The 27,183-nt window shown below is 41.7% G+C and overlaps 1 protein-coding gene and 1 non-coding gene across 6 annotated transcripts; both read right to left on the bottom strand.

Moving 5' to 3' along the window:
• Positions 1 to 48: 48 nt before the first annotated feature.
• SNX5 (sorting nexin 5) lies at positions 49 to 27,109 on the bottom strand. Of its 5 annotated transcripts, XM_009216586.4 has the most exons (14): positions 26,963 to 27,109; positions 26,657 to 26,739; positions 15,281 to 15,385; positions 13,688 to 13,798; positions 12,329 to 12,450; positions 10,683 to 10,806; positions 9,895 to 9,990; positions 8,355 to 8,460; positions 8,192 to 8,267; positions 7,126 to 7,165; positions 6,952 to 7,038; positions 5,569 to 5,728; positions 1,546 to 1,631; positions 49 to 849 (listed from the first exon to the last, which is right to left on the bottom strand). In XM_009216586.4, exons 2-14 carry the CDS (start codon positions 26,705 to 26,707, stop codon positions 799 to 801), a joined length of 1,215 nt encoding a protein of 404 aa, XP_009214850.1. In that variant the 5' UTR covers positions 26,708 to 26,739; positions 26,963 to 27,109; the 3' UTR covers positions 49 to 798. The 5 variants fall into 5 exon arrangements, with proteins under 5 accessions (XP_009214850.1, XP_009214852.1, XP_021776949.1 ...); XM_009216588.4 differs by lacking the exon at positions 13,688 to 13,798 and having other exon boundaries at positions 26,963 to 27,079; XM_021921257.2 differs by lacking the exon at positions 26,657 to 26,739 and having other exon boundaries at positions 12,329 to 12,556; positions 26,963 to 27,014.
• On the bottom strand, positions 20,914 to 21,150 carry LOC116270889. Its single transcript, XR_004179194.1, has one exon. It is a non-coding gene; the product is annotated as a small nucleolar RNA SNORD17 (small nucleolar RNA).
• Positions 27,110 to 27,183: the final 74 nt, after the last annotated feature.

The following is a 27,183-nucleotide window of genomic DNA, read 5'->3' as shown; positions in this document are numbered from 1 at the left end:
TTCCCGGGATACACCCTGGCTTTGGTTTCCACAAAAACAAGCTGTATGTTAGTAGCACGATTATTTTATTATATGCTTTATAAAAAAACAAATGCCCAAAGACATACACCATACCCCCCTCACCCCCCAATGGCCACTAGGGAGGGAGCTCATACTCTTCCTAATGTAGATCTGGCCATCTTACAAAGTAGACCACATTATGTTTCCATATATACCCGTAGATATTTCTCTCCCCTCAAATATTTGTATCTCAACTAAAAAAAGGAGGTGCAAAGAGTATATAAAGATAAATGAGATTTTCTTGCTGTTATGTTTCTTGCTGTAGTCAATACCAGACGACTACCAGTGGAGTGACGGGGCAAAACAAAAACACAAACCCCACCTTCAGCAAGGAATGGAAGTACCTGCCTCCAGCAGCTGAATCACCTGCTGCAACTGGCACCTCCCTGACAATCATGGGTTTGTAGGGACATAGGCCCGGCGATTGCTTCTACTTGTTTTCAGAAGGCAAATGTCTCCTACACCCTTTCTCAGTAACTAAAGACGAACTACAGGAGAACCCAGTATTTAGATTCTGCCCAGAGGTATTAAATGCACAAGGAAAAATTAGTTTGTCCAAGTAGCAAGCAATAATGTTTTTAAACCAACATGGTTAAATGTTAAGATTTGTAGAAATCAAAATATTTATTCACATAATTTTAAACTTGAAGCTAATAAATTTTCCGTGGTAATGATTTAAGTGCAAGTGATGCTTGGCTTTCTTTCACATTCACTTCTTTTCTTCTGAGTGAAGGCATATCAGTTATTCTTGAACAAGTCAATACAGCTCTGCAAAAGGGAGACATTGTTCTGTGGGGAAAAAAGTCAAGGCAGACCAATGAATTATTAAAACTTGCCATATGCTTGTAATGACTCAAGTCCACCAACATAGCTTTTCACAGGAGATTTCAAGTCAGCCAGAGCAAGCTGGCCCTTCTCTTCATGAAATCCCAGGTGAACTGCAACGTACTACTCATCCCAATTTCATGTAGGAGAGCTCCTCTCCCTCAGTGGGTAAGGCTACCAGTGAAAGAGCTGATGTTCGCCCAGCACCTCTGCCCTCACCTGCTTGCTCCTTAAATGTGATCCTATTTACTATAACTTCTTAGACACTATCAGTGCGTTGTTCTATGAAGGCGAGGGCCTTGGAAAGATTGAATAAATTGTGCTAGAAATTAGGGCTGGTAGCCGTAGCTCACACCAGTAATCCCAGCATTTTGGGAGGCCAAGGCAGGTGGATCGCCTGAGGTCAGAAGTCCAGCCTGGCCAAAATGGTGAAATGCCATCTCTATTAATAGAAAAAAAAAAGTTGCTAAAAATTAGTCATGGGTGACATTATAAACAAGACTACAAATAAACAATGAGTGGCTCCCATCAACTAAGTACTACAGAGGATTAATACCACAAGGCCACCCCAATTGCCTGATGACAATGGGTTAGTAAACTGGGAAATAACTTGGGAAAAAACCATAAAAGATGTTGGCTTCATTTGTAGAAAACACTTACCCTGGCATGTTTTATTTCCAGTTCAGACATTTCAATTAGATTCTTTCTAAATGCTGCCACTCTCTTCCGTTTGAAATTTATCAGTTCTACAGGAAGAAAAAATGCTTATGAAACCCAACAAAAACTACACAATTTTCATGTTCACTTTAACTACCAAATGGCATTCTTACAAATGGTCTCCAAAGCTTTCATGCACCAGCATTATTTTCTCACATTTGTATTGTCTCTGTGACCAGGACACACTAGACATCTTCTATTAACGGTGGTGATACAGCTATCACTGTCTTTAAGTGGAAAACATCACCACATCACCAAGCATGGTGAATTGGAGAGCAGCAGCTGGCGACTTGGAGAACATGTGATGAGCAGCCTCACTCTCACCGTCTAGGTACCAGTGACTGGGAACAGGGCTGGAGTATGGGTGCTGGTGAGCCACATACTTCACCAATGGCTTGTGAAAACCTTCTCAAAAGACACACCAGGTTTGTGCAAACAATGTTCAGCATCACTAACCATTAGGGAAATGCAAATTAAAACCACAATGAGATTACCTCACACCTGCTAGAATGGATTTTCTCAAATAGATGAAAGATCAGTGTTGGCAACAATGCAGAGAAAGGGGAACTCTTCTACACTGTTGCTGGGGATGTAAATTAGTACAGCTACCATGGAAAATGGTGTAGAGGTTCCTCAAAAAAACTAAAAATAGAATTACCATATGATCCAGCAAACCCATTTCTGGGAATGTAACAAAAGGAATTGAAATAAGTATCTCAGTGGGGTATCTGTACTTCCATGTTCACTGCAGCATTATTTACAATAGCCAAAATACAAAATCAATTGAGAAGTGTCCATCAGCAGATGAAGACAATGTAGTAGAGACACATAATACTATTTGGCCTTTAAAAAGAACAAAATTCTGTCATATGGGACAACATGGATGGATCTTAGAGGACATTATGCCAAATACAATAAGCCAGGCACAGAAAGACAAACACATTACATGATCTCACTTATCGGTAAAATCTTAAGTTGAACCCCCTCGAAGTAGAGAATAGGTTATCAGAGGATGAGGGTGGGGTTCTGGGGAAGGTGGGAGCAAGAGAATGGGTAGAAGGCTGCAGCTAATAAACTCAAGGAATAAATTTTGAGATATATTGCACAACAGGGTGACTAGAGTCAATAATGTATGTTGAAACAGTAAATTTCAAATGTATTACCACTGAAAAAATGAGATGTCAATTAGCTTGATCTAATAATTTCACACTATATACCTGTATCAAAGGATCACAATGTATTCCATAAATGCAATACAATGACATGTCGATTAAAAATAAAACTTAAAACATTTTAAAATCCGAAACAGTAAAAACTGCTACTCGTATTCAAGACAGGTTTACTTGATGATCTTTAGGGCATGCTTCCTTTTCATTTACTCCTATTGCCATCAGAATTCAGCATTAATGACCTATTGGAAATTGGAACAAACAAAGAATATGCGTGTCTCGCCCTACTACCTTCATTAAATTTTGACATTAAGTTCTGTCTTGCAGTTTTGCTTGAGTAAAACTTTGACCATCACTCAACCTTCTGCTGGTGCTCAAGTGTTCAGAGCAGACTCACCCTCCTCCTGTCTCTAGTGTTGTGCGAAAGAACTACAATATAGGCAGCCACATCCGAGTTAAAAAGTCACAAATTTCATAGTGATATGTTAAGTCTATAGTGCTTGCACTACAAGGTGATGTTTATCAGTCCCTTGGATATCCTGGGTGAAAATAAGCTCCCTGCCTTCCTCTGGACCTACAGATAGTACCAGGGCTCCATACGCTAACTACTCACCTGCTGTGAAACCAGCCCTTACCCACTGACTCAACTCTAGTCAGCTCAGCTACAAGTCTCAGAAAGCACTTATACCAGAGGCAAACACAGGTTAAGACCCACCAATCTCAGCATTCTATGTACCTATTTTGCATTTTGAATATAGGATATAATCGATGTGGGCGAAAACTTTAGGCAGTAAAGGTAGACCTGAATTGGCATCATTTTTTAAAGTTTTGTGTTTTTTCTTTAATCTCCTCTAAAATTGCCAGAGCCATGGAACTTGCCTATAAGATTTCAACTCAGTAGTTCTGAAGTGTGTATGTTTCCTTGAAAATTTTAGTTTAAAAAAAAAAAAAAAAAAACTGTAATTGTTTCAGGAAAAGGGTAGCACAAAGGTTACTTTGGAAGAAACCAGGACAGCCTCAGAGCCTATCTACGTGACATTTGCCAGGAAGCTCTGTGGCTTACAGTTAAGGTATTGTATTATAACCCTGAATAGACAAAAAGACAAATGATTAGAACTCTATCAAGTTTAGGTTTCCCCCAGGTAGCTTCAGGCATGTTGATGAACAGATCATTTCCCTACGTCTAGATTACCCAACCACTGGGAAACCAAGTTAGGAGAAAGCTAAGTTAAGATACGAATTTTTCATGGAAACATGAGTTCAGGGGGTGGGGGCTGAGTCCAATAGTGCCCGACTACAACTACTCACATTCTGGGTAATCCATTCCAACATGTGCTCTGGCATGTTCCATGGCTCCTGAGAACCCAGAGAAGATCCACTAAATCCTCTTAGGCAAGGCAAGGACTACATATTACACTCATGTTCAATGGAAATGGTAAAAGTCCTCTGCTCTGAGGACTGAAATGGATAAGGCAAGAAAGAACCCAGTGGACGTGGACATGGACCAGACTTGTGATCCCTGCAACCTGCATGTGTGTGCAACAGCATGCATGTGCGCGCACACATACATTTCCTAGCTCAGTCCACTGAAGGGCACAGAAGCAGAGATACCCCAAAACAATGAGCATACTCAGATGCTGGTAACTGTTCTCAAAGAAAAAGAACCCTGGCTCCCTGAAGAAATGGCCAGTTTCAAGGCTGGAGTAGAGAGTAAGATTAGCATAGCCTATTGCTCTAAAAGAGGGGTTAGGGTATTACAACCACATGCCAGCTTAAAGGTGATCCTATTGGCAAAGTCTGGACAAGCATCAAAAATAACTTGGTAATAATGAATCCCAAACCATTTTAAAAACTGGGAATTCATGACTCTAATAAAGAAGATAAAGGAAATCTCTGACAAAAGGGAAGGCTTTTTGTAGTAGAATGACAAGTGCCAACTTGGGTAGGAAAGTTAGAGCTGGAGATGAGGGAAATCGTCTTTCTCCAACCATCAGAGTAACAGCTGCTTTAGGTAAGAATCATTAATACATGCTAAATCTACGGAAGAAGTTTGATGAAGACCAAGATATTTGCGTGGTCTTAAATTGCCTCACCACAGATTGATGGGGGTTAAAACAGTAACTACACAGTGGAGAAATTGGATTTGGATACTATCTAACTGAGTAACCAAAATTACCACCACAAATGAAGGAGAAACACAATGTTCAATCAGAAGTGACACCCCAAGAAGGGCATATTACTTCTATTCTGCCAGGAACCCATAACCAGATCTAAAACATGAGGACACCAACCAAAAGTCAGAAATACAGGAATTGTAAAGAGATTCTCTAAAAAGACTGATATCATTAAAAACTAAGAACTATTCCAGAGTAAAGGAGACTAATAGCTAAGATAACCAGATGCAATCCTAGACTGGATCTTGTAGAGGACATCAAGACAAACATGAATAGACAGCAGATTGTAGTCCCAAAGTTAAATTTATCACAGCAAATAACCGTACTGTAACCATACAAGAGAATGTCTTCAGTCTTAGGACATAAACAACAATGTTTTTAGGGCTAAAAGGAGCATGATGTATGCAACTTAATCTCCATTGGTACAGAAAAATCAGGTATGTAACGTTTGTAAGTACACAAAGCCATGAGGGTGACTGTGCATGTGCAAGTGATAAGGCAGATAGGGTGAAGTGCTGACACTGGGTGAAGGATAGGTGTTTTTTGCACTATTTGTGCAACTTTTCTAAGTTTGAAATTATTTTCAAACTAGGAGTACAGAAAGAAGAATGTCCCTGCTCAACCTTCTTTTGCAGATTCGGAAAGTTGTTCAAATTTCTGGCAGCACTCCTGCTGGTGTGCCTCAGCCAACTTGACATCTTTGCTCTTTAACCGGGCTTTATCCAGAGCTTTGTTTGAGTTTTCATAGTCAATGAGCGCTTTGGTGCGTCTGTATAAGAGATCCTGGGAAAAAAATTAACAGGTATACATACTAAATATCTAAACCAGTCTAAAAAATAGCCCAAGTGCCAATGTACCACCTGAGATGTTAAGTGGCAATAATCTACCTCTACACCTTCCCTCTCCCAGAGTATTTTTAAATCTCCAGCTTCGGCAGCGATAAGCAACGCTGATAGCTTTGTTGAGAGCTTTTTTTAAGAATCCCTTATATGATTCAAGTGATTACTCAAGAGTGAAAACAGAAGAACTATTTTTTTTCAGTTAATTCAGTAAACAAAGTTAACTTCAAAAATTAAATATTGTGCATCAGAACACATATACAGTCACTGCTGGGTAAGTGAAGTTGAGAGCTGCTAAAATAAAACTGGGCAATTAAGTTAACCCTGCCCTGCAAATCCTGCTTCTGGTAATCTACCTTGGAGATCCACTTAGTCAGACATAAAGGTTCTTTGCAATCTTACAACAAAGTAGAAGTTACTTCAGTATCTGAAATCTGCAATTAGGATGTACAGATTATACATTTAAAACTAGGTGAAATAACTGATGGGTGAAACTACTAGGCCTATTTTTGTATATACTCAAATAATCTTAAGTGAGATCAAATTCCATGAAAGAAGAAAATAAGCTACTAAAAAAGTATGTTTTTAAAAACTCCAAGATTCAGAAAACATGCCAAAGGGCAAATTAACTAAAATAAAACTACATGATGGGGGAAAAATAAATTTTTACTCTTACTTTCTGATGACATTTCAGCCTCAGAGGGCATAGAATCCTATCTAATTTTATTTTCCCTGATTTAATACATTTCACATAAAATTAAAACATATTTGTTCATGGCAATGCAGACAATGCATGTTTCATTCCCAAAGGTTATTCTGCTTACCAATTTGCCCATATATGTATATAAAGCCTTATGGCTCAAAGGCTGCAGGGATACTTGCAATTCAATAAAAACTCCCAAATCTTCTCTGCCCCAGCAACAGCCCTTTCTGCACGTTATGTCCCATATCAATGACCTATCATCCCCCAAACTATTACCTGTCTACTGCACACAACCCCCACAGTGCTGTCAGATACACAAGCTTTATGGATACAAGGCCAGAGAGGCATGTCATTCATAAAAACAAGTCTGATAAACTCTCATTCTGCCCCTTTGTGTAAAGAAACTTTTTAAACAGACTTCTGGTCCTGCATTGCTCTGAGAAGCTGAGCAACTCTCTTCCTACCTTAGCAGCTTCGATGTTGAGCATGTAGTATCGGAGGAGCTCTGTTAGCTTCAAATCTTCATCTGATGACACTCGACCCTCTACTTTCTATATAGAAAAGGAAAGGTCACCATCAAGGCAGAAAGCTACAGATTATAAAATATATGTTATGAAGACCAACACAAAAATCCTTACCCTAAGCTTTTCAAATAGCTCAGCAACCTTCAACAGGTACCTGAAAATGTACATGTAATTTTGGTGTAAGGTCTTAAATCATCTATAAACATGATCTTACCAGCGTGCAAGACAGGAATGGGTCAACTCAGCAGTCCGAGCCTGTGGCGCTTTAGCGTTAATTTGAAAGTGCTCTCACTTCAGCTGACCCCAAATAGTAGAGAAGATGGTCACAAAACTACACACATGTACAACACCACACTCAGCCTCTTGGTGACCCTTTGGTCATCCTGCCATGTGCCCAAATATTCTTATTAAATGCCAATGCTGTGTTAACCAAGGTCACGTTCTAATGAGCTCTGCTATGGGCATCGCAAAGCAGTAAATATGCTATTTAATTCATCATGGTTCTGCCATTAGCCTTTTAATTTCAAGTCAGAAGTAATATCACCTGTTCTGCCAAGCCTGGATGTTAAGTAAAATATTGTCTTACACCAGAAACGCTCAGGATGGAGAAACTGAAATACATATGTAAGTGCAGAGTGAAAATGGAAGGGTTTTTAATTCAATGAATGAAGATAATTTCAGAAAACTGTACATCAAAACAGCTGTGTGTCAGACTGGGGTCATTAAATTATTCTCATGACCACCATAACCAAATCTCTTCAAAGTCCAGGGCAGAGGCACATGTTCTCCGGATCTCCTGGGGCTGTATCACAGGCCAAAAAAAAAGAAGGTCTAGGGCATTACCAGGCAAAATGGCAAGCACCAATTGCCAGGGGAAGATTCAAGATAAACTCTCACAAACGCCAAAACTAAAGAAAACAGGCTTTTTAAGTGTGACAGAAACTATTGCTTTGACAACATTTACTGTATTTGTTCACATATAGAAGAGCCCAAGTCCCCTACAATTGTCTTGTAAGTGTCTTATGTCCAGAGAACATATAAGATGAGTGCTGGACACTTGTCTTACTGAGCTTTTAACTCCACAGCAGGACCATATAGTCACTACTCATTTATGCTTTTAATTTTACCACTTAGCACTCGTCAATTGGGTTTGGGGAAATGCTTTTCCAAAAAAACTTACTTTTTGATGACTGTGGGCTCTTCTAAAGCCAGGCTATGTAAGCAGGCTGCAGTGTGGATATAGTCATCGGCAACATCTGCAAAAACAAGGACAAGTCTTTTTATCCAAACACAGCCAGGCTCATCAGCAAAGCTGTACGTGACTAGTGGTAAATGATATTTACTTTTATGAGATCTGGTCATTTTGTCAGCTTTCACACAAGAATCTTTAATCCTATTGTAATAGTTAATAAGGAAGTTCTTCTCTTGCTCAAAGAAGTCATCTACCTCCTAGAAGAAAAAAAGAACCAGACATTTTATGAATGTGAAAATATACTATCCCTGTAGCCTTTTATATTTATCAATATAAAAATATATTGCTTAGAACATGGCAAATAAACACGAGTAAAGTTTAACCTCTACAGATCAGGGAATTACAAATTTACCATACTATTTCTTAACCAAGGCTGGCAAAAACCAAGGGCTGGCAGAAAATGTCTACAGAAGAATCACTTAACAATCCCCAGTAAAACTGGCATCCTAAGACCCAGATATTTTACACTAGTACAATGGTTCTACCAGGTGGAACATGGCCACTTAGCCTTGCATACCTATCTGTGTGTGAATGAGGGTTTTTTTTCTCGATTAGTTTCAGACTGGGAGGAAATGCAGGTATCTGGCAGGCACTGGCCAAGGATGCCAATGCCAAATATCCCATAATGCATGGATACAGGACTGTCCCATACACCTTAAACTGGACTAAGTCCAAGTTTCCTAATTTCTGATGATGCCCTCTCTACTGAGCACCTGTATTCTGGGCTCCCTGGAATGGCAGAGGCAGATACCAGATAGTAACTGTAAGGGTTACTCAGTTACAAAGGAATGAGAAGGCCGAGAAGAAAGTAAATCATACCTATAAGGGTAATGGAAATGTTTGGAAATTTTTGTATTCTTATCTTTGTGCTAACGCCTTGAAATACAGTATGTAAATAAAATCTAAAGTTTGGTTCCTTAGTTGTACTAGCTAGGTTACATGTCAAGTGCTTCTCCATCACCTGTAGTTGGTGACCAAACTGGACAGTGTAGTTCTGAGAATGGGATAAAATACTGATCTTGTATAAAATACTGATCTTGTATATTATTTTAGAAATTAACTGAGTAATCTCCCTCCTTACAGAAAAGGAGAAAATGAAGCCAAGTGTGGAAAGGTTCAAGTTGCTTCTTGGAGAGAACAAGGTGCTTTGGGAAATAAGTGAAAATTGAGTAAGTAGATGAAAATTACCAAAATCTGAAGAAAACTTACATTTCTTAAAAAGTTAACCATCTGGCCAGGCGCGGTGGCTCAAGCCTGTAATCCCAGCACTTTGGGAGGCCGAGACGGGCGAATCACGAGGTCAGGAGATCGAGACCATCCTGGCTAACATGGTGAAACCCCGTCTCTACTAAAAAATACAAAAAATTAGCCGGGCGAGGTGGCGGGCGCCTGTGGTCCCAGCTACTCAGGAGGCTGAGGCAGGAGAATGGTGTAAACCCGGGAGGTGGAGCTTGCAGTGAGCTGAGATTCGGCCACTGCACTCCAGCCTGGGCGACAGAGCGAGACTCCGTCCCAAAAAAAAAAAAAAAAAAGTTAACCATCTGCTTCACAAGTATCTCCTTCAAAGAAATAAAAGGTCATCTACTCCCAATGAAGTCAAAAATTTTCTCCAACAGCCAAAGGTCACTAACCTTAACTCCGGTAAAAAGGACTTCATCAGCACTTTTCACCACACTTTTGAAGAAGCCACCAAACATCTCTTTAGTATTTTTCCGCCTCACACTTAGCTAAAAGAAGAAAATTCCAAAGAACAGTTTATATGGTATGTATTTTTCTAGGTTCTCTTAAAGAAGTTCTGAATAACATTTTAAGTAATCCTCTTTATTACTACAGGCAAATGCACAAAGTATCTTTAATTCTGCCTTAACCTCCAAGCTTTAAAAACACCTAATGGCTAAACCTAAACATAGGTAGGTCATCTCATTCTAAAAGGCTTAAGAGATTTTGAAAGACTGACTAAAAGCCAAGTCTTACTGGCTTTGAAATCCTTGGGAAAATTACTGTTCTCTTCTATACATATTAAGTAGCAAAAACTAAAACATGTTAAAAAGAAAAATAGCATAAAAGTCATAATTCAGTAACAAGGGTAGCTGGGAAGAAAACAAATTACACAAATTGTAATTCCCTTAAAATGAACTTAGTTAACTTCGGGATTGTTAAGAAATTAAGGGATGTTTGGGACTGTTAATTTCTTAAAAAGAAATCTAGGTTTTGGAAGGGGAAAGAAGTCAAAATTTTCTTTAAGCAGAGTTTTACAAAAAATGACTTACACAATGAAGGAAAAGCAGCATCTAAAAAGGTTTCCATTGTGTAAGAAATTCAAAACTCTAAAGCAGTCAATTTTTTAGAAACTATCAAGAACATTTTGAAAGTATAAACATTTGAAGTGGATTATCAAAATGGAATAAAAATGTCTTACATCCTGATCATATTCCAGGAAAACATGAAAGTTGCGATCTTTACTGAGAACAGCGTGAGAAGAAAGCCGCTGAAGAAAGACTTCATGGGAGGAGACAGTCTTCTTAAAAACAGCGAGATACTCACTGAAAAGAGATGCGCACACAGCATTCAGTTGACACAGCTCAACTACCTGACCAATACCACCACTCCTGGTTAATTCTATGGCTCTGCTCATGCCACCACATAAAACACTGCAACTGGACCAAACAGTGTTTCAGTATAACCTGGTGTCTAGTTAGATAAGGCAATTGCCATTTTTGAATCTGTGGAATAGGCCTATGGAGGAAAGCAATGTTGTCATTGGATTTGATGGATCAAGTCCATGAGCTCCCAAATCTACATGCAATTACTGTTAGCTAGCAGCCACAGAACATTTGTTTCTTTAAAGCAATGAAAACCCTATAACTCTGCAGCCTGAGTACACGGCATGAGTCTAATGAAGCTAAAAGTTAACAAAAATTACAAAGCAGCTTTATCTCAACCTAGACATTAAGGGTCACCTTAAAATTCCTAATGGTAGAAACTTGGGTCTGTTGTGTTCAGTGCCTCATTCCCCAGAGCTGGTCCCAAAGCCACTCAAGTGTCTGCTAAATGCTTTCAGTGCCTGGAGGTTTGAGGGCTGCCCTAGATGACATAGGGGCTTGGGGGACTCGGAGCTGATGGTGGAAGAGCGGAAGAATGAGTACTTTTCAGCTAAGATGAAGAAGTCAAGGACGGATTCACAAGAAACTTTCCAAAAATCTATTTTTGTTTGAAAAAATAAATGACAACCAGATTAAAATATACTTGCTGCCTATAGACCTGGACTTCCTCTTTCAAATCAATGTGATGGTTACTGAGAATGCTGCTCTGTAAACAGCACTCATTATTTGGTCTGGCCCGGGGACAGCTCACTATAATCTCAGCACTATGCGAGGCAAAGGCAAGCCGATCACTTGAGCTCAGGAGTTCGAGACCAGCCTGGGCAACATGACGAAACCCCATCTCTAAAAAAATTTTAAAAGTTAGCTGAGTGTGGTGGCATGTGCCAGTAGTCCCAGTAACCATGGTCCCAGTTACTCAGGGGACTGATGTGGGAGGATCACTGAAGCCTGTGAGGTGGAGGTTGCAGTGAGAGAGCACCATTGCACTCCAGCCTGGGCAAGAGAGCAAGAACCTGTCGCCAAAAAAAAAAAAAAAAAAAAAAAAATTTTTTTTTTTTTTTAATGTAACAGCATTCATTACCATCTAGTTTCTTCTAAACGTCTAGTAATCAACCTTCTGAAAGAAAAGTTTTGTACATTATGAGCAATTTATAAAGGCACAAAAGTTTATTTCCTCACTGTGCCAGACCAGCATCCCTAATAAGTATGCTCTACATATGGGAAAAAACAACTAGTCTATCAGGTATTAGTGTCAATGGCCTCCAATGAATCAATGTGTGAAGTACAAAGACCATGCCTCACACTATGCAAGATGTATTACTAGTTTTAGAAAATGACGCTAGTGACCTAATTAACAGCTGCACTTAAAACAAAATTAAGTCAGGTTCTTCTACTTATTTTTGTATACAGCACCACTTTTCTACTTCTCAAAAGACAGAGCCCACCAGGAAAATCCACTTACGCTTCCAGTTCTTGTTTCATCTTGGCAAATTCCTCTTTGGTCATAGACCCTTCACCTTCTCCCAGTTTCTGCATCTTCTCTCGAGGACCATCAAAGTCGGGCTTCGTAGGAGCAGGTGGAATCTGCAGCAGAGGCAGGAACTCATGAGCCTCTTGTCCCAGCAGCGATGTTTTCTAGTTGGTGCCTCATTCTACTCTTGCTGGTCCACAGGAGACAACCACTCCACTCCTGTGGGGCTATTTAAAAGTCAACTCCTGTTTTTTCTTAACCTTCCTTATTTCTTCTGGCCACTTAAAATGAGGTGTCTTCCTGAGAGTTGCGTATTCACTTTGATGGCAATCATTTGTTCAGTTTATCCATTACAGACAATTGTTCAGAGCACAACAGTGTCTATACTGCTTCAATGTTGGCCTAAAACTAGTACAACGAATGCCAAACACCAACGATTAGCCATCAAGATTATACAGTCTCCAGTATTCCAAAAGAATTTTTTTCCTAATCCCAAAGGATAATCAAGGACTCTAATTCTGAATGAACAGAACATACCTAAATATAAGCTTCGGTACTAATTTTGTTTATTAAGAAATCATCATTTGGACAGATTCTTCAGTCTGCCTGGCAGGACAAAATGCATGGAAATCTCCTTTAAAATCAGTTTAAGTCTGTTCCTGCAGCCAAGAATTAACAATCAAGGGCTGAAAACTGCCTCTTTGAGCACTTTTTTTGTTTCTAGGAGACAAGAGTCTCGCTCTGTCATACAGGCTGGAGTGATGTGGCATGGCCTCGGCTCACTGCAACCTCTGCCTCCCAAGTTCAAGCGATTCTCATGCCTCAGCCTCTCCAGTGGCTGGGACAAGTATGTGCCACCACACACAGCAAATTTTTTGTACTTTTAGTAGAGACAGAGTCTCATTATGTTGCCCAGGCACGTCTTAAAATCCTGAGCTCAGGTGACCCACCCACCTCAGCCTCCCAAAGTGCTAGGATTACAGGTATGGCCTCCTTCAGCAACTTTTGAGAAATTTTATCACAAACTATTACCAATACTAATGTTTCCTAGAAATCAATTCTACTGACCCTGGAAAAAAACATACCAGAGAAAAAGGTAGGTAAGACTAAAGTCATTACACTGTTCACACCCCTTTACAATGTAAATAATGTAAGCCTGGATGCACCGCCTCAAAGCTCTAACACTATTTCCTTCACATATTTTCCACTTGACAGTTAGCAAATACCCCCATAGGTAGATGAAATCTAACTTTTCACAATCCATTACAAAAAGTGGATATAAGTCTCTTTTAAACTAAATGCATAGCAAGGCAGAAAGAACTAGCTTATTTGATTTTCTAAAAGACTCACAATAAGCCCAGCATAGTCTGTTGTTTCAATAAGAGTGTCATGTAGCCACACAAAGTCTTCATGTTGCCTTGTGACAGAAAACTCTGGGCTCTGAAACGTGGGCAATGTGGTCTGTAAAGAAAGAAAGAAATTAACTGGTAACCACGACTTTTAGATAAGTGATTTGCGTTTCCTGGGCTACATGGCAGGAAAATTCTGCATAATACATCATAGTATGATCCAGTAAAGAACCAAGCAGTTAACACATGATCTCCGATCATGAAAGTCCCAGCTAAGCTTCAACCTGAACGCTAAGGATTTCTCCCCAAACTCTACCTTTCTGAAGCTTGTAATGAATATCCAATCAGATAATCTACTGGTAGAAGTTCAGTTCCAAGAAGTAAGCCACAACCCTAATTCTATTTTTTTGTTTCTGTGTACTTTTTTTTTGTATATATACATTTTTGGAACAGGGTCTGGCTGTCACCCAGGCTGGAGTGCAGTGGAATGATCTTGGCTTCTTGGCTCACTGCAACCTCTGCCTTCCAGGCTTTCAAGCCATCCTCCCACCACCTCAGCCTCCTGAGTAGCTGGAACTACAGGTGTGCGCTACCACATCCAGCTAATTTTTATATTTTTGGAAGAGAGAGGTTTTTGCCATGTTGCCCAGGCTCAACAGATCTGCCTGTCTTGGCCTCCCGAAGTGCTAGGATTACAGGTGTGAGCCACCCAACCCAGCCCCAAATTCTACTTTTGTAAGTCTGAATTTACCCCCCACCCCCAACTTATAACAAAAAAGCAAAATAAATTTTAAAAAAACCTCTTAGCTGTTACTTACTATGGTTCTAAAAATTGTCCCTGGCTTCCTTCCTTTTCACTCCAGTGAATGCTGATTTTACCTCCTTTGATCTGGTAAGCTCAGGCAGAGAATTACGTCACCAGTCTTTTTACACTGCCTCTGGAATAACTGAAGTGTGCTATTCAAGCCGCCCAAGCGTTAAGAAAAAACCACATGGGAAAGGTCCTTCCCAATTTAGTAAATGCTGAAAAAACAGCAAGCTACAGAGAGAAACTTCCCTTGGATGCAAATTAAAAACGAAGGTGGGGCCCCGGGGTGTGGTGGCTCTGGCTCAAGCCTTCAATCCTAGCACTTTGGGAAGCTGAGGCACGTCATTACCTGAGGTCAGTAGTTTGAGACCAGCTTGGCTGACACAGTGAAACTCCATCTCTACTAAAAATATAAAAATTAGCTGGGTGTGGTGGCTCAGGCCTGTAATCCCAGCTACTCTGGTGGCTGAGGCACGAGAATTGCTTGAACCCGGGAGTTGGGGGTTACAGTAGCCAAGATGGCGCCACTTCATTCTAGCCTGGGCAACACAGTGAGACTGTCAAAAAAAAAAAAAGAACCCACAGCCCAAGGCTCTGCCAGAGCAGAATGCTGCTGCCAAAATGGCACTCACCTGATGCTTACTGTGAGATTAGGGAAGTTCTCACTTAATAGTGCTACCCTATGAATAGCAACTGTTTCAAGCTCAGGGAATCTCTTCTCACATCCACTGTGAATAACAAGGCTGCAATCTAGCACTGTATGTATTACCACTGTTTGTTACTTACCTTTGTGTGCACTGTAAATTTGACTTTATCTCTCTCACTGAGTGCATCAGGTATGTCAATCTGAAGCGAGGGATCAACATTCAGGTCCACAGATACAGATCTCAGCTGAAATACATTTTTTGCATATTAGTTTCAAACCCATTTGGCCCTAAAAAATTACTCCAAAAATGAGTAGTTACTAAAAAGCAGTTTATACGTAGATCATTTAGAAATGTCAATTGAGACATTTCTAAGTTTATTCGAAACTAAGGGGAAACCCCTTCTTCAAATGCATTGGTATATCCAAAGTATTCCTGTAATGTAAACAAAACAACTGCTACAATAATGTCATGTACATTACATATTTTTATGCCTACATGAGAAACACATTTGGCCAAATACCTGACTGTACACTAAGGCCTGTACAGTACTAAAACAGAACAAAATCTTGAATTCTTACATAAATGCCAAAGTACAATGAACATTCAAGAGGCATTAACCAGGCCACACAAACATCTGACAGGAAAACCTAGGGAGATGGCACAGAGAACAGCCATGAGGAATAGGATCCTGGGTGGAGAGTTCAGAGTAAACCTGGGACTGTTTCAAATAGCCAAGGAATCTAGACAGGAGGGGTGAATTAGAAACACCAACCAAGGCCTTACTTAATTAGTACAATCCCACTGTGGTTACACATGAGCAACAAGTGTGAGCACCACTCTGAATACTCAACTAATTTTGTGAGCTGCAAATTCAGAGGAAAAAACTACGTACCCATTTCTGCCAGTCAAAAAAAGAGAGAGAGAGAGAGAGAGAGAGAGAGAGAGAGAACAGTGGCAGCACTGATAGGAACTGGGCTATTAGGGAAAAGTAACTTAAATAAAGGTAAATTAAAGCAGACAAGGTGGTGGCCAATCTGAAAGCCTGACACACAAGGCACGAGGAACTCAGAGTAAGCCTCTCATTGCCCCATTCCTTTTACTGTAAAAAGTGCTAAAGTTGTCGTAACACTGGATTACCCAAAGCAGGGAATGCCAACTGAAGATTAGAATTAAGAAGATGAGGTATTTCACTCCAAATTTCCCTTTGGGTCCCTTTCTTGAAACTAAAAAGTTCAAGACTAAAAACTATGTACTTAACCTCTAAAACTTGAAAATCTAGTCAATCAGCTACAAAAAGACTAAATACATTCACTAAAAGCACATGGATTACTTAAAAGTTTCAAGTACTTCCCTTTTCCTTAAGCACTGTATATTTCTAATTCTGAAAGCCAGAGGGAGATATCACAATGGCTTTCCTCCCAGAAATTAAGCTCAAGTAGTCACCAGAAGTTGATTTTTAACAGCAACTATTAGTAACATCAAAACAGATACTTTTGAGTCCTCACATCTCAACCTAAGTACTTTTTCTTCCAAATGAATTATCAATAATTCCTATGAAACCTGCTTGTCTGGCTTAATTTTCACATGTCCAATTGTGAGATCTCTGCAAACAAAGATAAAGCTTCAAGGTCAGAGACTTCATTTGATCATAACTGTGACTCCAGCTCTGGCATATTTTCTGATAAGAGTTTCCTTCCTTCTGCTGAGTTAACACTGGGCAAATACAGCCTTTAAAAACAATACCTCAAACCATTAACTGAGATGTGCAGAGGAATACCAACGACTCTACTGATCTTAGGCTTATCTGTCAAGGTCAGGCAGGCCCAAGAACAGGAATTCACAGAGCCAGGCGTAAGAAGTAGCCATGGTCTCTGGAGGAGACATAGGGCATCTCACAGGACAGGTCTAAGGTGCGTTTCCCAGAGCACTAAAACTGCCACACTTCCTAAGATTCCATTTCCTAAAGAAGTCACAAACCCTGACTTCTAGCACCGCTCAAATGAATATGGTGACAGTTCCATTTTTGCTCACAAGCCCAGCAAACTCACTGAGCCTGTGAACTCCATATGGGATAACCTTGGAACTCAAATAGGAGGACCCAAGGGGGATGTAATCAAGTAAATGCAGCTCATTCAAGCACCACAGTTAAAGCTATAATGGATGCTACCAGCTGCTTTAGCTGCTTTTCATTCCTCTGAATAATTATCTTCTGTTTTCGTTCCTTTTCCCATGTAGAGGTAACACCCCCGACTATACCTGTCTTCCTTCCTGGTTAGTATAGAAACATTTTTTGTTTCAGAATGTGATGAGGACAAAAAGAAGAAAACTACTAGCTATGAGTGACTGCAACCACAGCATATCAAACATCCGAGCTTCACTAGCAGCCATTTTTTGCCCAGACATTTCACCCTAGGAAGGAATTCAAGGTAAAATCCAATCACTTGACATGATAGTCCTAACCACCAAATAAGCAAATACTGCAATTCTGTATTTGGACCTAAAAGAACTGTCTAAAAGAGAATACTGGCAAAATCTCTCAGCATCCAGGCCATCACCAACTCAATGTCCCTCAGGCACAAGTTAAACAAACTTTCTCATACTACAGCATATAACCCTCCAGATGAGACAAACATGGGTAGAAAGTAATGAAATGACTAGAGCTTCTAAGTCAGCATTTGTACCCTCACTCAGGAAGCATCAAGTGTAACTAAAAGTTCAGCATTCCTTCTTCTGCTTAGTCAACAAACCCACTCCACAGTGCTACAGAACTTGCTAAATAATGACCAGGCTCCACTCTTCCCCTCTCACTTGCCTCTGCCTCCATCTCCCTTAGCTTGAAGGGCTCAGAGTACTCCTTAGCCCTGCTAGCCAACACTGAGTCTCTGCCTTAGGCCACAGATGTTACAATGCTTACAGTGGCAGTTTACAACAGTTGACAAAGCAGGCTTCAGAACCAAGTCCCACCTTGGGCATGCCAGACCTTTACCATGCAAAGTTTTACCTCTTTTCCAGATTCCTTAGGTCACTTGTAAGAATCAAACTGAAAATATACCTACTCTCAAATAATTTAAGTTTTAAAACTGACTTCTGGCTGGGTGTGGTGGCTCACGCCTATAATCCCAGCACTTTGGGAGGCCAAGGTAGGCAGGTCACCTGAGGTCAGGACATCGAGACCAGCCTGACCAACATGGTGAAACCCCGTCTCTACTAAAAACACAAAAATTGGCCAGGCACGGTGGCTCACGCCTGTAATCCCAGCACTTTGGGAGACAGAGGCAGGTGGATCACAAGGTTAGGAGATCGAGAACATATTGGCCAACATGGTGAAACTCCGTCTCTACCAAAAATACAACAATTAGCTGGGCGTGATGGCGCACACCTGCAATCCCAGCTACTCAGGTGTGGCCTAAGACAGAGACTCAGTGTTGGCCAACAGGGCCAACTTTGCATGGTAAAGGTCTGGCATGCCCAAGGTGGGACTTGGTTCTGAAGCCTGCTTTGTCAACTGTTGTAAACTGCCACTGTAAGCATTGTAACATCTGAGGTAGGAGAATCGCTTGAACCCAGGAGGCAGAGGTTGCAGTGAGCCGAGATCACGCCACTGCACTCCGGCCTGGGCGATGAGAGTGAAACTCCGTCTTAAAAAAAAAAAATTAGTCTGGCATGGTAGCACGTGCCTGTAATTCCAGCTACTCAGGAGGCTGAGGCAGGAGAACTGCTTGAACCCGGGAGGCGGAGGTTGCAGTGAGCCGAGATCGCACCACTGCACTTCAGCCTGGGCAACAGAGTGAGTCTCCAAAACAAAACAAAACAAAACAAAACAAAAAATCTCAACAACCCAGCCTGAGCAATATATTGAGACCTCATCTCTATTTCAGAACTTTTTAAAAATTTTAAAAAACCTGACTTTTGTAGATTTCTCTTGAAACTACTGGCTCATGTATTCAAAGTTTTAGGTAAAGTTTCAGTTCATGATGTACTTCCCCCTTCCAGGTCAATCCTTACAATACAGATTATAATCAGCCTTCATGGTAAACAAGAGGTAAACAAGCACAGCTTCATTTGGAAAGCACATTTTCAACTGTTTTAAGAAATCGCAATGCTTTTGGTACGAGAGCCAAAGCACTTCTCTAAAAGGAGAAAAGCAGTTACGGAATCCCTGTGCATTTCCTCACCTATTCATCAGCTTCCCAGCTGGGGCACATCAGACACGGGCTACAGGACAACCCTGCAGCTCTTGAGCTCCTGCCCACCAATCTTCATAAACTCACTTTTGGCCCAAATTTCACTTAGGACTCACTGTGGCACAAGACAATGATCCCAGCAAAGCTGCCTCTTCAAAAGGTTTAATGGCTCACAGAGGGCAAAGGGCACCTGGATGACTGAACACCACAAAAGGGAAGATTCTAAAACTCAGAGCACACGAGAACAGAAAAAAATACAGATTTTTCTAAGTGGTTATGGTGACTGCAGACACAGCGCCAAAATGAAAAAGACACAGTCCAAAGAAGTTAAACTCCACAATCTCTGATCTGTTAAGATTGGAGCTAGCTGAACCGTCATTTAAATCTAATTAGTCATCTAAATCTAATAGTTATTTGCATACAATGTAAGACATGTATACAATATGCAGTGCTAGCCCGTATTTTCCTATTTGAATATCCCACATTAATTACTACAGATAGGATAAAAAACAGATGTATCTATTTAAATAACTTCCTAGTTTCCATTCCAAAAGCAGGAGATATGTACTTAAGCAGCACATGCTACAGTGTCTTCTTTCAAACTGTTTCTAGCCTCCAGGGATTTTGTTTTGTTATGCCTCATTCCACTGCCTAAGAAAACTAAGATTTTGCCAGAAAGAGGGCCAATATGACAAATCACCCACGATTCTTAGCATGGAGCCAAGAAGTCTGCCTCCTTGATCAGATTTTCAGCTGGAAAGGTATCCACACCTTGCCTAGTCCAATATTCATAAGTAAGGACATAAAATTCTAAGATGTTCTGTCACACTCTAGGTTTGTATTACTGTCCACAAACGTTAAAGATTCACATGATACATATTTAGGAAACATGTTACTTTGTTACTGTTTGAACTCTCAGGAAACAATGTTCCCATTGGTGCTCTGAATTGTTACTGTTCTCTTCCATCCTGAAGATAAGTAATACCTACTTAACTGTGTTCAATCTCAGCTGCAGATTATGGCACTGGTGTGTGAAAAACAACTGGTTCAACTAACTATAAGCAATACATCAACTCTGCCTTTTTTTTTTTTTTTTTTTGAGACGGAGCCTCACTGTCGCCCAGGCTGGAGGGCAGTGGCACAAGCTCAGCTCACCGCAACCTCCGCCTCCCGGGTTCAATTATCCTAGATACTCCTGGCTTTAGCCTCCTGAGTAGCTGGGATTACAGGTGCACGCCACCACACCCGGCTAATTTTTGTATTTTTAGTAGAGAAGGGGTTCCACCATGTTGGTCAGGCTAATCTCTAACTCCTGACCTCATGATCTGCCCGCCTCAGCCTCCCAAAGTGCTGGGATCACAGGCATGAGCCACCGCACCTGGCCCAACTCTGCTTTTACAGGTATTGGCTCTCATTCCCTAGCCATTAGTTCTCACCTTCTTGTAATTCACGCCTGCAATATAATTTCTTAGTCCCCAAGGAAAACAGAACTAAGGACTTCTAACAGAAGATCTGTCTACTAACATAGCTAATAGCTATTAAAGCTACTCAGGCATCAGCTTAATAAAAAACTGAAAGGCTGCAGCAAGTGATCAGATTTTCACCACTCATCTTTGTGAGATGGGTCCCAGAGGGCCCCATCCCTGCTGACACCAACCATTCTTACCGGTAGCCTGCCAACACACAAGCAGTTCACAGTAGAACACTGCAGACTGCAGGGCATTTGCAGGCTACATAGCCTCAAGTTCCTAGAACAGGAACTGAGGCTTGGAAGGAGGTCAGTGCAGCGCACTCAGCGAATGGATAAACTGAATCATCATTTCACAAGGCTGCAAGCCCATGCACTAATGGAATCAACGTGGAACCAGAGTTAAATTACTGCCTTAAATATCTAATGCATGTCAAGAAATCCATTAATTATTATGTACCGAAATTATAATACTTTCAAATGAATTCACAAAGCAAAAGGGTTGAACTAGATGATCTGTAGGATCTCCTGGCAGAGAAATCCTAGTGGGAATCAATACACCACTGCTACCAAGAAAGCAGGTCCAACAAATGAATAACAGAAACCCAGCCAGGCAGAGAGGTTCTTGTCTGCAATCCCAGCACTTTGGGAGGCTGAGGCAGGAGGATCGCCTGCGGCCAGGAGTTTCAGACAAGGCCTTAAAAAAAAAAAAAAAAAAAATCAGCTAGGCTCGGTGGCCTATGCCTGTACTCCCAACACTCTGGGAGGTTGAGGTGGGAAGATCACTCGAGCTCAGGATTTTGAGTCTGCAGTGAACTATGATCAGACCACTGAACTCCAGCCTGGGAGCAGGCTGAGATCCTGAGACCCTGTCTCAAAAAGTAAAAAACAGAAATGTCAATTTCCTTTATTCAGAGCTAAAGGCCTTCCCTACTACAGAATCCCATCAAGGCTCCCTCCCAAAAGTTCACTGGCATATCAAGTCAGCAAGCCCCCTTTTTTTTGTAGCAGGCTCTCACTCTGTCGCCAAGGCTGGAACAAGCCCTCTTCGACAAAGGTTAAGATGGTTCGTATTACTCATGTGGATGAGGGTGTTGAAGGACGTTCACTGCCTTCCATGGGTCTCACTTCATGATCAAACCAAGATGAATAGGAAATAGGTTTCAGAATTCACCTTTACCAAGAAAGATGTTTCAGCAACAGTGGTAGAGCTGCTAGTTTGAACTTAAACTTGGTCATCTCAGTTTGCGACATAAATGGCAGCATGGAGAGCAGGCTGCCTGCTTTTTGGTTGGACATTTCTTTCACTCTGAGTTTGAGGTACAGCAAATTTCCCAAAGCATTCACATGTAAATATTCCAATACTCAAGCCAGGGGCCCATTCAGGAGACTGAGTGCGGGAGGCTGGCCTGAGCCCAGGAGTTCGAGACCGGCTTGGACAACACGGCAAGACTGTCTTGAAAAAAAAAATTCTAAACAAAATAAAAACAAGAATTCAAAATAAAAACAAGAATTCAAAATAAAATTCATGAAAGCTATAGGAAGGCTGGGGGAAGAAGTCCAACATTGTATCACCCGCCAGCTACCAAGTATCTAACAGCACAATGTCCTGGCTATGCGGTGCTCTTGAAAGAAAAAGTGAAAACCCTGTGAGGGGAGCCATCTGGATTTGTATTCCTCACCATTTACCATGACTAGAATGCTGAGCAGTGTGCCCTTCAAAAACTGAGCTTTTCAGGCAGAAAATTATACTTTTCTCTCCAGACCATATAGGAGTTCCTAAAAAAGTTATGCCAAAATGTAAAAAGGGGATAGAGTCAAGCCAAGGACCTCCATTTCTAAACTGAAGTCTTGGCTGCCCCTCAAACTGCAATTTACACACTCCTCCTTAGGGACTATGGTTTGCCTTTAGGCAGCATGCGAAGGTGTGAATCTCTTTTAGACCTTGTCAGAGTACCTCAATGGCCAATCAGAAAATACGTATTAAGGGTGAAGAAGCCACTTTTTGGAAAGTTAGATCATGCAGAGAAACTTAATTTATACTTTAAAAAATCAAATTTACCACATTTATGTGAGATGAGAGCTATCCTATGGCCATCTTCCTTTACAATTTCAGTAAGACAAGACAGAACTTACAAAGCTCTGAAATAGTTTTCTCACTGTTGGGTCATTAAAATTAGTCTGTTTCTTTAAATACTATTTAACTTCACTACACACTTGTTTGACCACGGGCTATTTGAGACATTCAGGGTACTAACCTATAGAACCGTTCTCACCTAATTTGCTCAAGCAACAAGACCCTGATAATAAAGACAGCAAAATGTTGAAAACAGCAGGATTTTAAACCAAGTTCCCCTCTGTAGCACAAGAAACTCAGGTAGGTTTCCAGTGTCCAAAGCTGGCACTCACAAACATGAAGCCCTCCCTTTGTAACCCTCAAGTACCCAGAACCTGCTGAAGAAAACCATCTTTCACCACCTTTTGATACGGTTCCTCAATATTAGTGGAAAAGCTTAATTCTCACAAAGATATCCAACAATGCTAATTTTTACATGGCATGTTACTTCCTTAGGCAAGATTAATAGAAAACCTGAAAAATTCGCAACAAGCACACAAAGACCAGCTTCTGTAACACAACTTGACCCCACTCATATCACATCATTTTAGAAGGAAGTCCGTTTAAACCAGTGATTCTCAAGCAGGCAATTTTGACTTCTTACTATCACCATGGGAGGGGAGGAGTCCTAGCAGTGGCCAAGAACGTTGCTTAACATCCTACAACAGAGGGCACTCCTCAACAAAAGTGATCAGGCCAAAATGTCAACACTGCTCCCCAGACTGAGAAACTGAATTTTAAACTAATCCTCTAGTTTAGATGATCACTAGGTCTCAACGATTGCGAGTTTACAGCTCAGAAACAATTCTACAAACTTAAAGCCTTGGCCAGGCACAATGGCTCATGCCTGTAATCCCAGCATGTTGAACTGGATGGTGAAACCCCATCTCTAGCAAAAAAAAAAAAAAAAAAAACAAAAAAAAACAAAACCTAGGCAGGCATGGTGGTGCATGCCTGTAGCCCCAGCTACTCAGGAGGCTGAGGTGGGGGCGATCACCTGAGCTCCCCAGGTCGAGGCTGCAGGGAGCTATGATCGTGCCACTGCACTCCCGCCTGGGTGACAGCCAGACCCTGTCTCGAAAAAAGCCTTTTGGCCATTTCTACCTATGGCCGAAATAATGTGAAAAGATAACGACCTTTTAGAGTATTCACAAATGGGGATCTTAAGACACCGAGTACAAGTTACTGAACTAGAACTAAGGCGTGGGCAGCTTGATATGTCATACTTCCTCAACTTAGAAAATAGTTGCAAGGGTAGCATAAAGCTTCAGTCCACAAAATTTGGTAAGTTTGGACTTGCTATGGTATTGGTCAAAGTTCAGGATTGTTCCTATACTAACGAACTGCACTCCATCCTAGCTAATGGAGAACAAAAATACCCCTAGAGCAGTTTCCATACCAGTTAAACATGAAACCAGAGCAGCAGTACTTAGTCTACAAACACTCTTGACTAGCTAAGAGGACAGATATTCACCAAAGTCCCTGTAACAAAGCAGTAAGTAAGTTAAGGCCAAGTTTTTACTGTCAAGGAAGGAGAACCCCCTAGTCAAATATAGCACTAGGCTGGGAAGGTTGAGTTCAAATACCAGCCTGGTCAACACGGTGAAACCCGGTCTCCACAAAAATACAAAAATTAGCCAGGCATGGTGGTGCGCGGACTGTAATCCCAGCTACTTGAGAGGCTGAGGCAGGAGAATCGCTTGAACCCAGAAGGCAGAGGTTGCAGTGAGCTGAGATCACGCCACTGCGCCTGAGGGAGACTCCGTCTCAAAAGGGGGGAAAAAAAATCAAAAAGCAATCTTTCTCATTAGTAGAGGTCCAGTTAGGAACCAAATCAACCATGCATCTCTTCCCCTGAACTATTTCTGAGGAAGGCAAACCAAACACCCTCAGCTAAAGAATGTAACAAAATGCCAGTGTCTGGCTACCAGACGCCACTTGACACAATATTCCCTTTCAGTTTTGCTGAATTAATCAAAATGGGTATTGGGCTAGAATTCAAAATCCTGAAGAATCAAGTATGTCCCCCTACCTTAGTTGGTCTTAACTCCATCCTCAGGGGAATTCCAAACCAAAGTAAATTATCAGGGGGGCATTTTTAAACATTTTAAGTAACACACAAAACATTTCAGTTGACTACTGAAATTGTATTATGGCAAGAAGTTGCCTAGGACTTGGTTTCCCATTATTTCATACTTGCCCCAAACTCCCTTTCAGTTAATAACACCGTAATACCATCTAGGCCAGACCACTGCAGGGTATCAGCATCAGCAGAGATCAGAAAACAAAAATAAAGCCACGCGTCAGGGTAATTATTTAGTTTTATTGTCTCTTTATTCCTGTAATGTAAAAAGGAAAATAATGCCATATAACCCTCTTCACTACAGATACCAACAGTTTCTGGAGCCTCTAAAACAGGCAGGAAATGGACTTCATAACTATTCTCCAATTTTGATGGAGGATCAGGGTGATGGAAAAGTCATTTAAAAAACCAGGTGCAATATACTGTACTATCAGAGTGGGGTGAAGCAATTGAGTCCTTTTACCTAGCTGACTCCGAATCAAGACAGCTAAAATAATGTACCAGAAAGAAAGAAAAAAAGCAAAATGCTACCAAAACCCCCATCCAGTATCTACCCTTTATGGAGAAAAGTACCTTTATAATGTTTTACAAAGAATCGTGGTCTCAAGTTTCTACCTTGTTTTAGTAAAAAAGAACTTTCAAAGAAAACACTCTTAAACAACCTCCTGTATACAAAGCTCTATTTCAATAATTAACTCAACAATGATACCCTTCTTGGAACAATCCAGCCGCTTTGAAACTACGGTATCTACTTACTAGATGAACACGTTTCTCTATGGAGGTGCCTTTAATTTCTCAAGAGATGTGTAAGTTAAGACGGCTCCAAGTTACACTTTAGAGAGCCTTGTATTTTTAGAGGTTATTTTTCATCGGTCAGAAAAACTTACGCCGACGATACTGCACGAAAGGTTGCTCACAAACCATGCATCGCAAAGCTAACGAGGCAAATTTAAAGAACCAATGAAACAGTGGAGGCTCATCTCTGAATCTTTAATTGGCTATTGCAATCTCAATTTATTGCATTAATAATCTTTTAGACCTCAAGATACACGTGACCTAGGGACAGTTTACATTAATGGACAAGACTTAAAAATAGACACCAAGTTCAGCAAGTATTTGAGCACCTACTAAAAATTACACAACTCCCCACAACAACGCATTTTGCGTTTCTGAAGTTGTAGGAAGCATGTTCGGACACCTGATGGAATTTCCCAAGTTGTTTGGGCTCCCCCCACCAAAAAAAAAGGCGGGGGGAGAAAAGGGGGGAGCATTTTGGGGGCAACAAACCAAACTGGTCTGTCTCATGTTAAGTCAATTTCACGTTCACCTACAGGTCACCACAAAGCCGAGGGAAGTTTTAAAATGAACATTCCGGGGTCTCCAGAGATCCTCTCTCCAAGTCCACTCGGCACGGGCGCCTGAGCCGGGGCTAAGGTCCCGCGTCTCCGGTTCTATCCTGAGAGAATCCGGGGGACCCACAGGGATTCCCCAGGGCAGCCTTCAGAGAAGACGAGGAACAGGGGCTGCCCGGGCCTCACGGGTGCTTCCCGCGCTAGGGATGGCCACGAGCAGCCAGGGCCTACGGACGCGCAAGGCAAAGAATATAGCGACCCAGGAGCTCGCAGGGCCACCCGCCCAGGAGCCTGAGGTGGGGAGGACCTCACCTTGCTGCGGTCCTCCTCCTGCTGCTGCAGCAACTCGGGAACCGCGGCCATGGCGACGCGGGACTCGAGCAAGGGCCGCCTGACTGTGCGAGGAAAGAAGAGGCTGGGCCGCCGCCGCCTGGGCGCCTCTCGGGGGCGGCCACGGCCCCGCCTCCGCCGGCCTCCCTGCCCGACGGCAGCAGGAGGCCTCCGGACTCCGCCACCATCCCAGCTGCCCCGGGAGCAGGCGAGCAGGGCGCCACGTGCTCCCCCACTCCCCGCTGCCGTCCATCTTGGAGCCGGGCAAAGACGCCACGCGGAGCCTACCCTTGCTACGCTCCACGAGGAGGCCGCCGACCGCAGGGCCGCGACGCGGACGCAAAGCCACGGACACTCTCCCAGCAAGATGCGTCTAGAGAAAGACCGTGTTTCGGTGCCGGGGGAATTTATTACTCAGCCCGAGTCCAAGATGGCGGCGAGCGCTGACGTCACCAGATCTCGTGAGAGCAGAAGGGCGCGATTTAGAGGCTCCCGCGTTTCGGAGACGC

This window comes from Papio anubis, chromosome 16 (assembly GCF_008728515.1).
Source record: "Papio anubis isolate 15944 chromosome 16, Panubis1.0, whole genome shotgun sequence".
Classification (NCBI taxonomy): Eukaryota; Metazoa; Chordata; class Mammalia; order Primates; family Cercopithecidae; genus Papio; species Papio anubis.
Note: the sequence above shows the minus strand (reverse complement) of the source record. Positions and strands in the feature narration are given on the sequence as shown.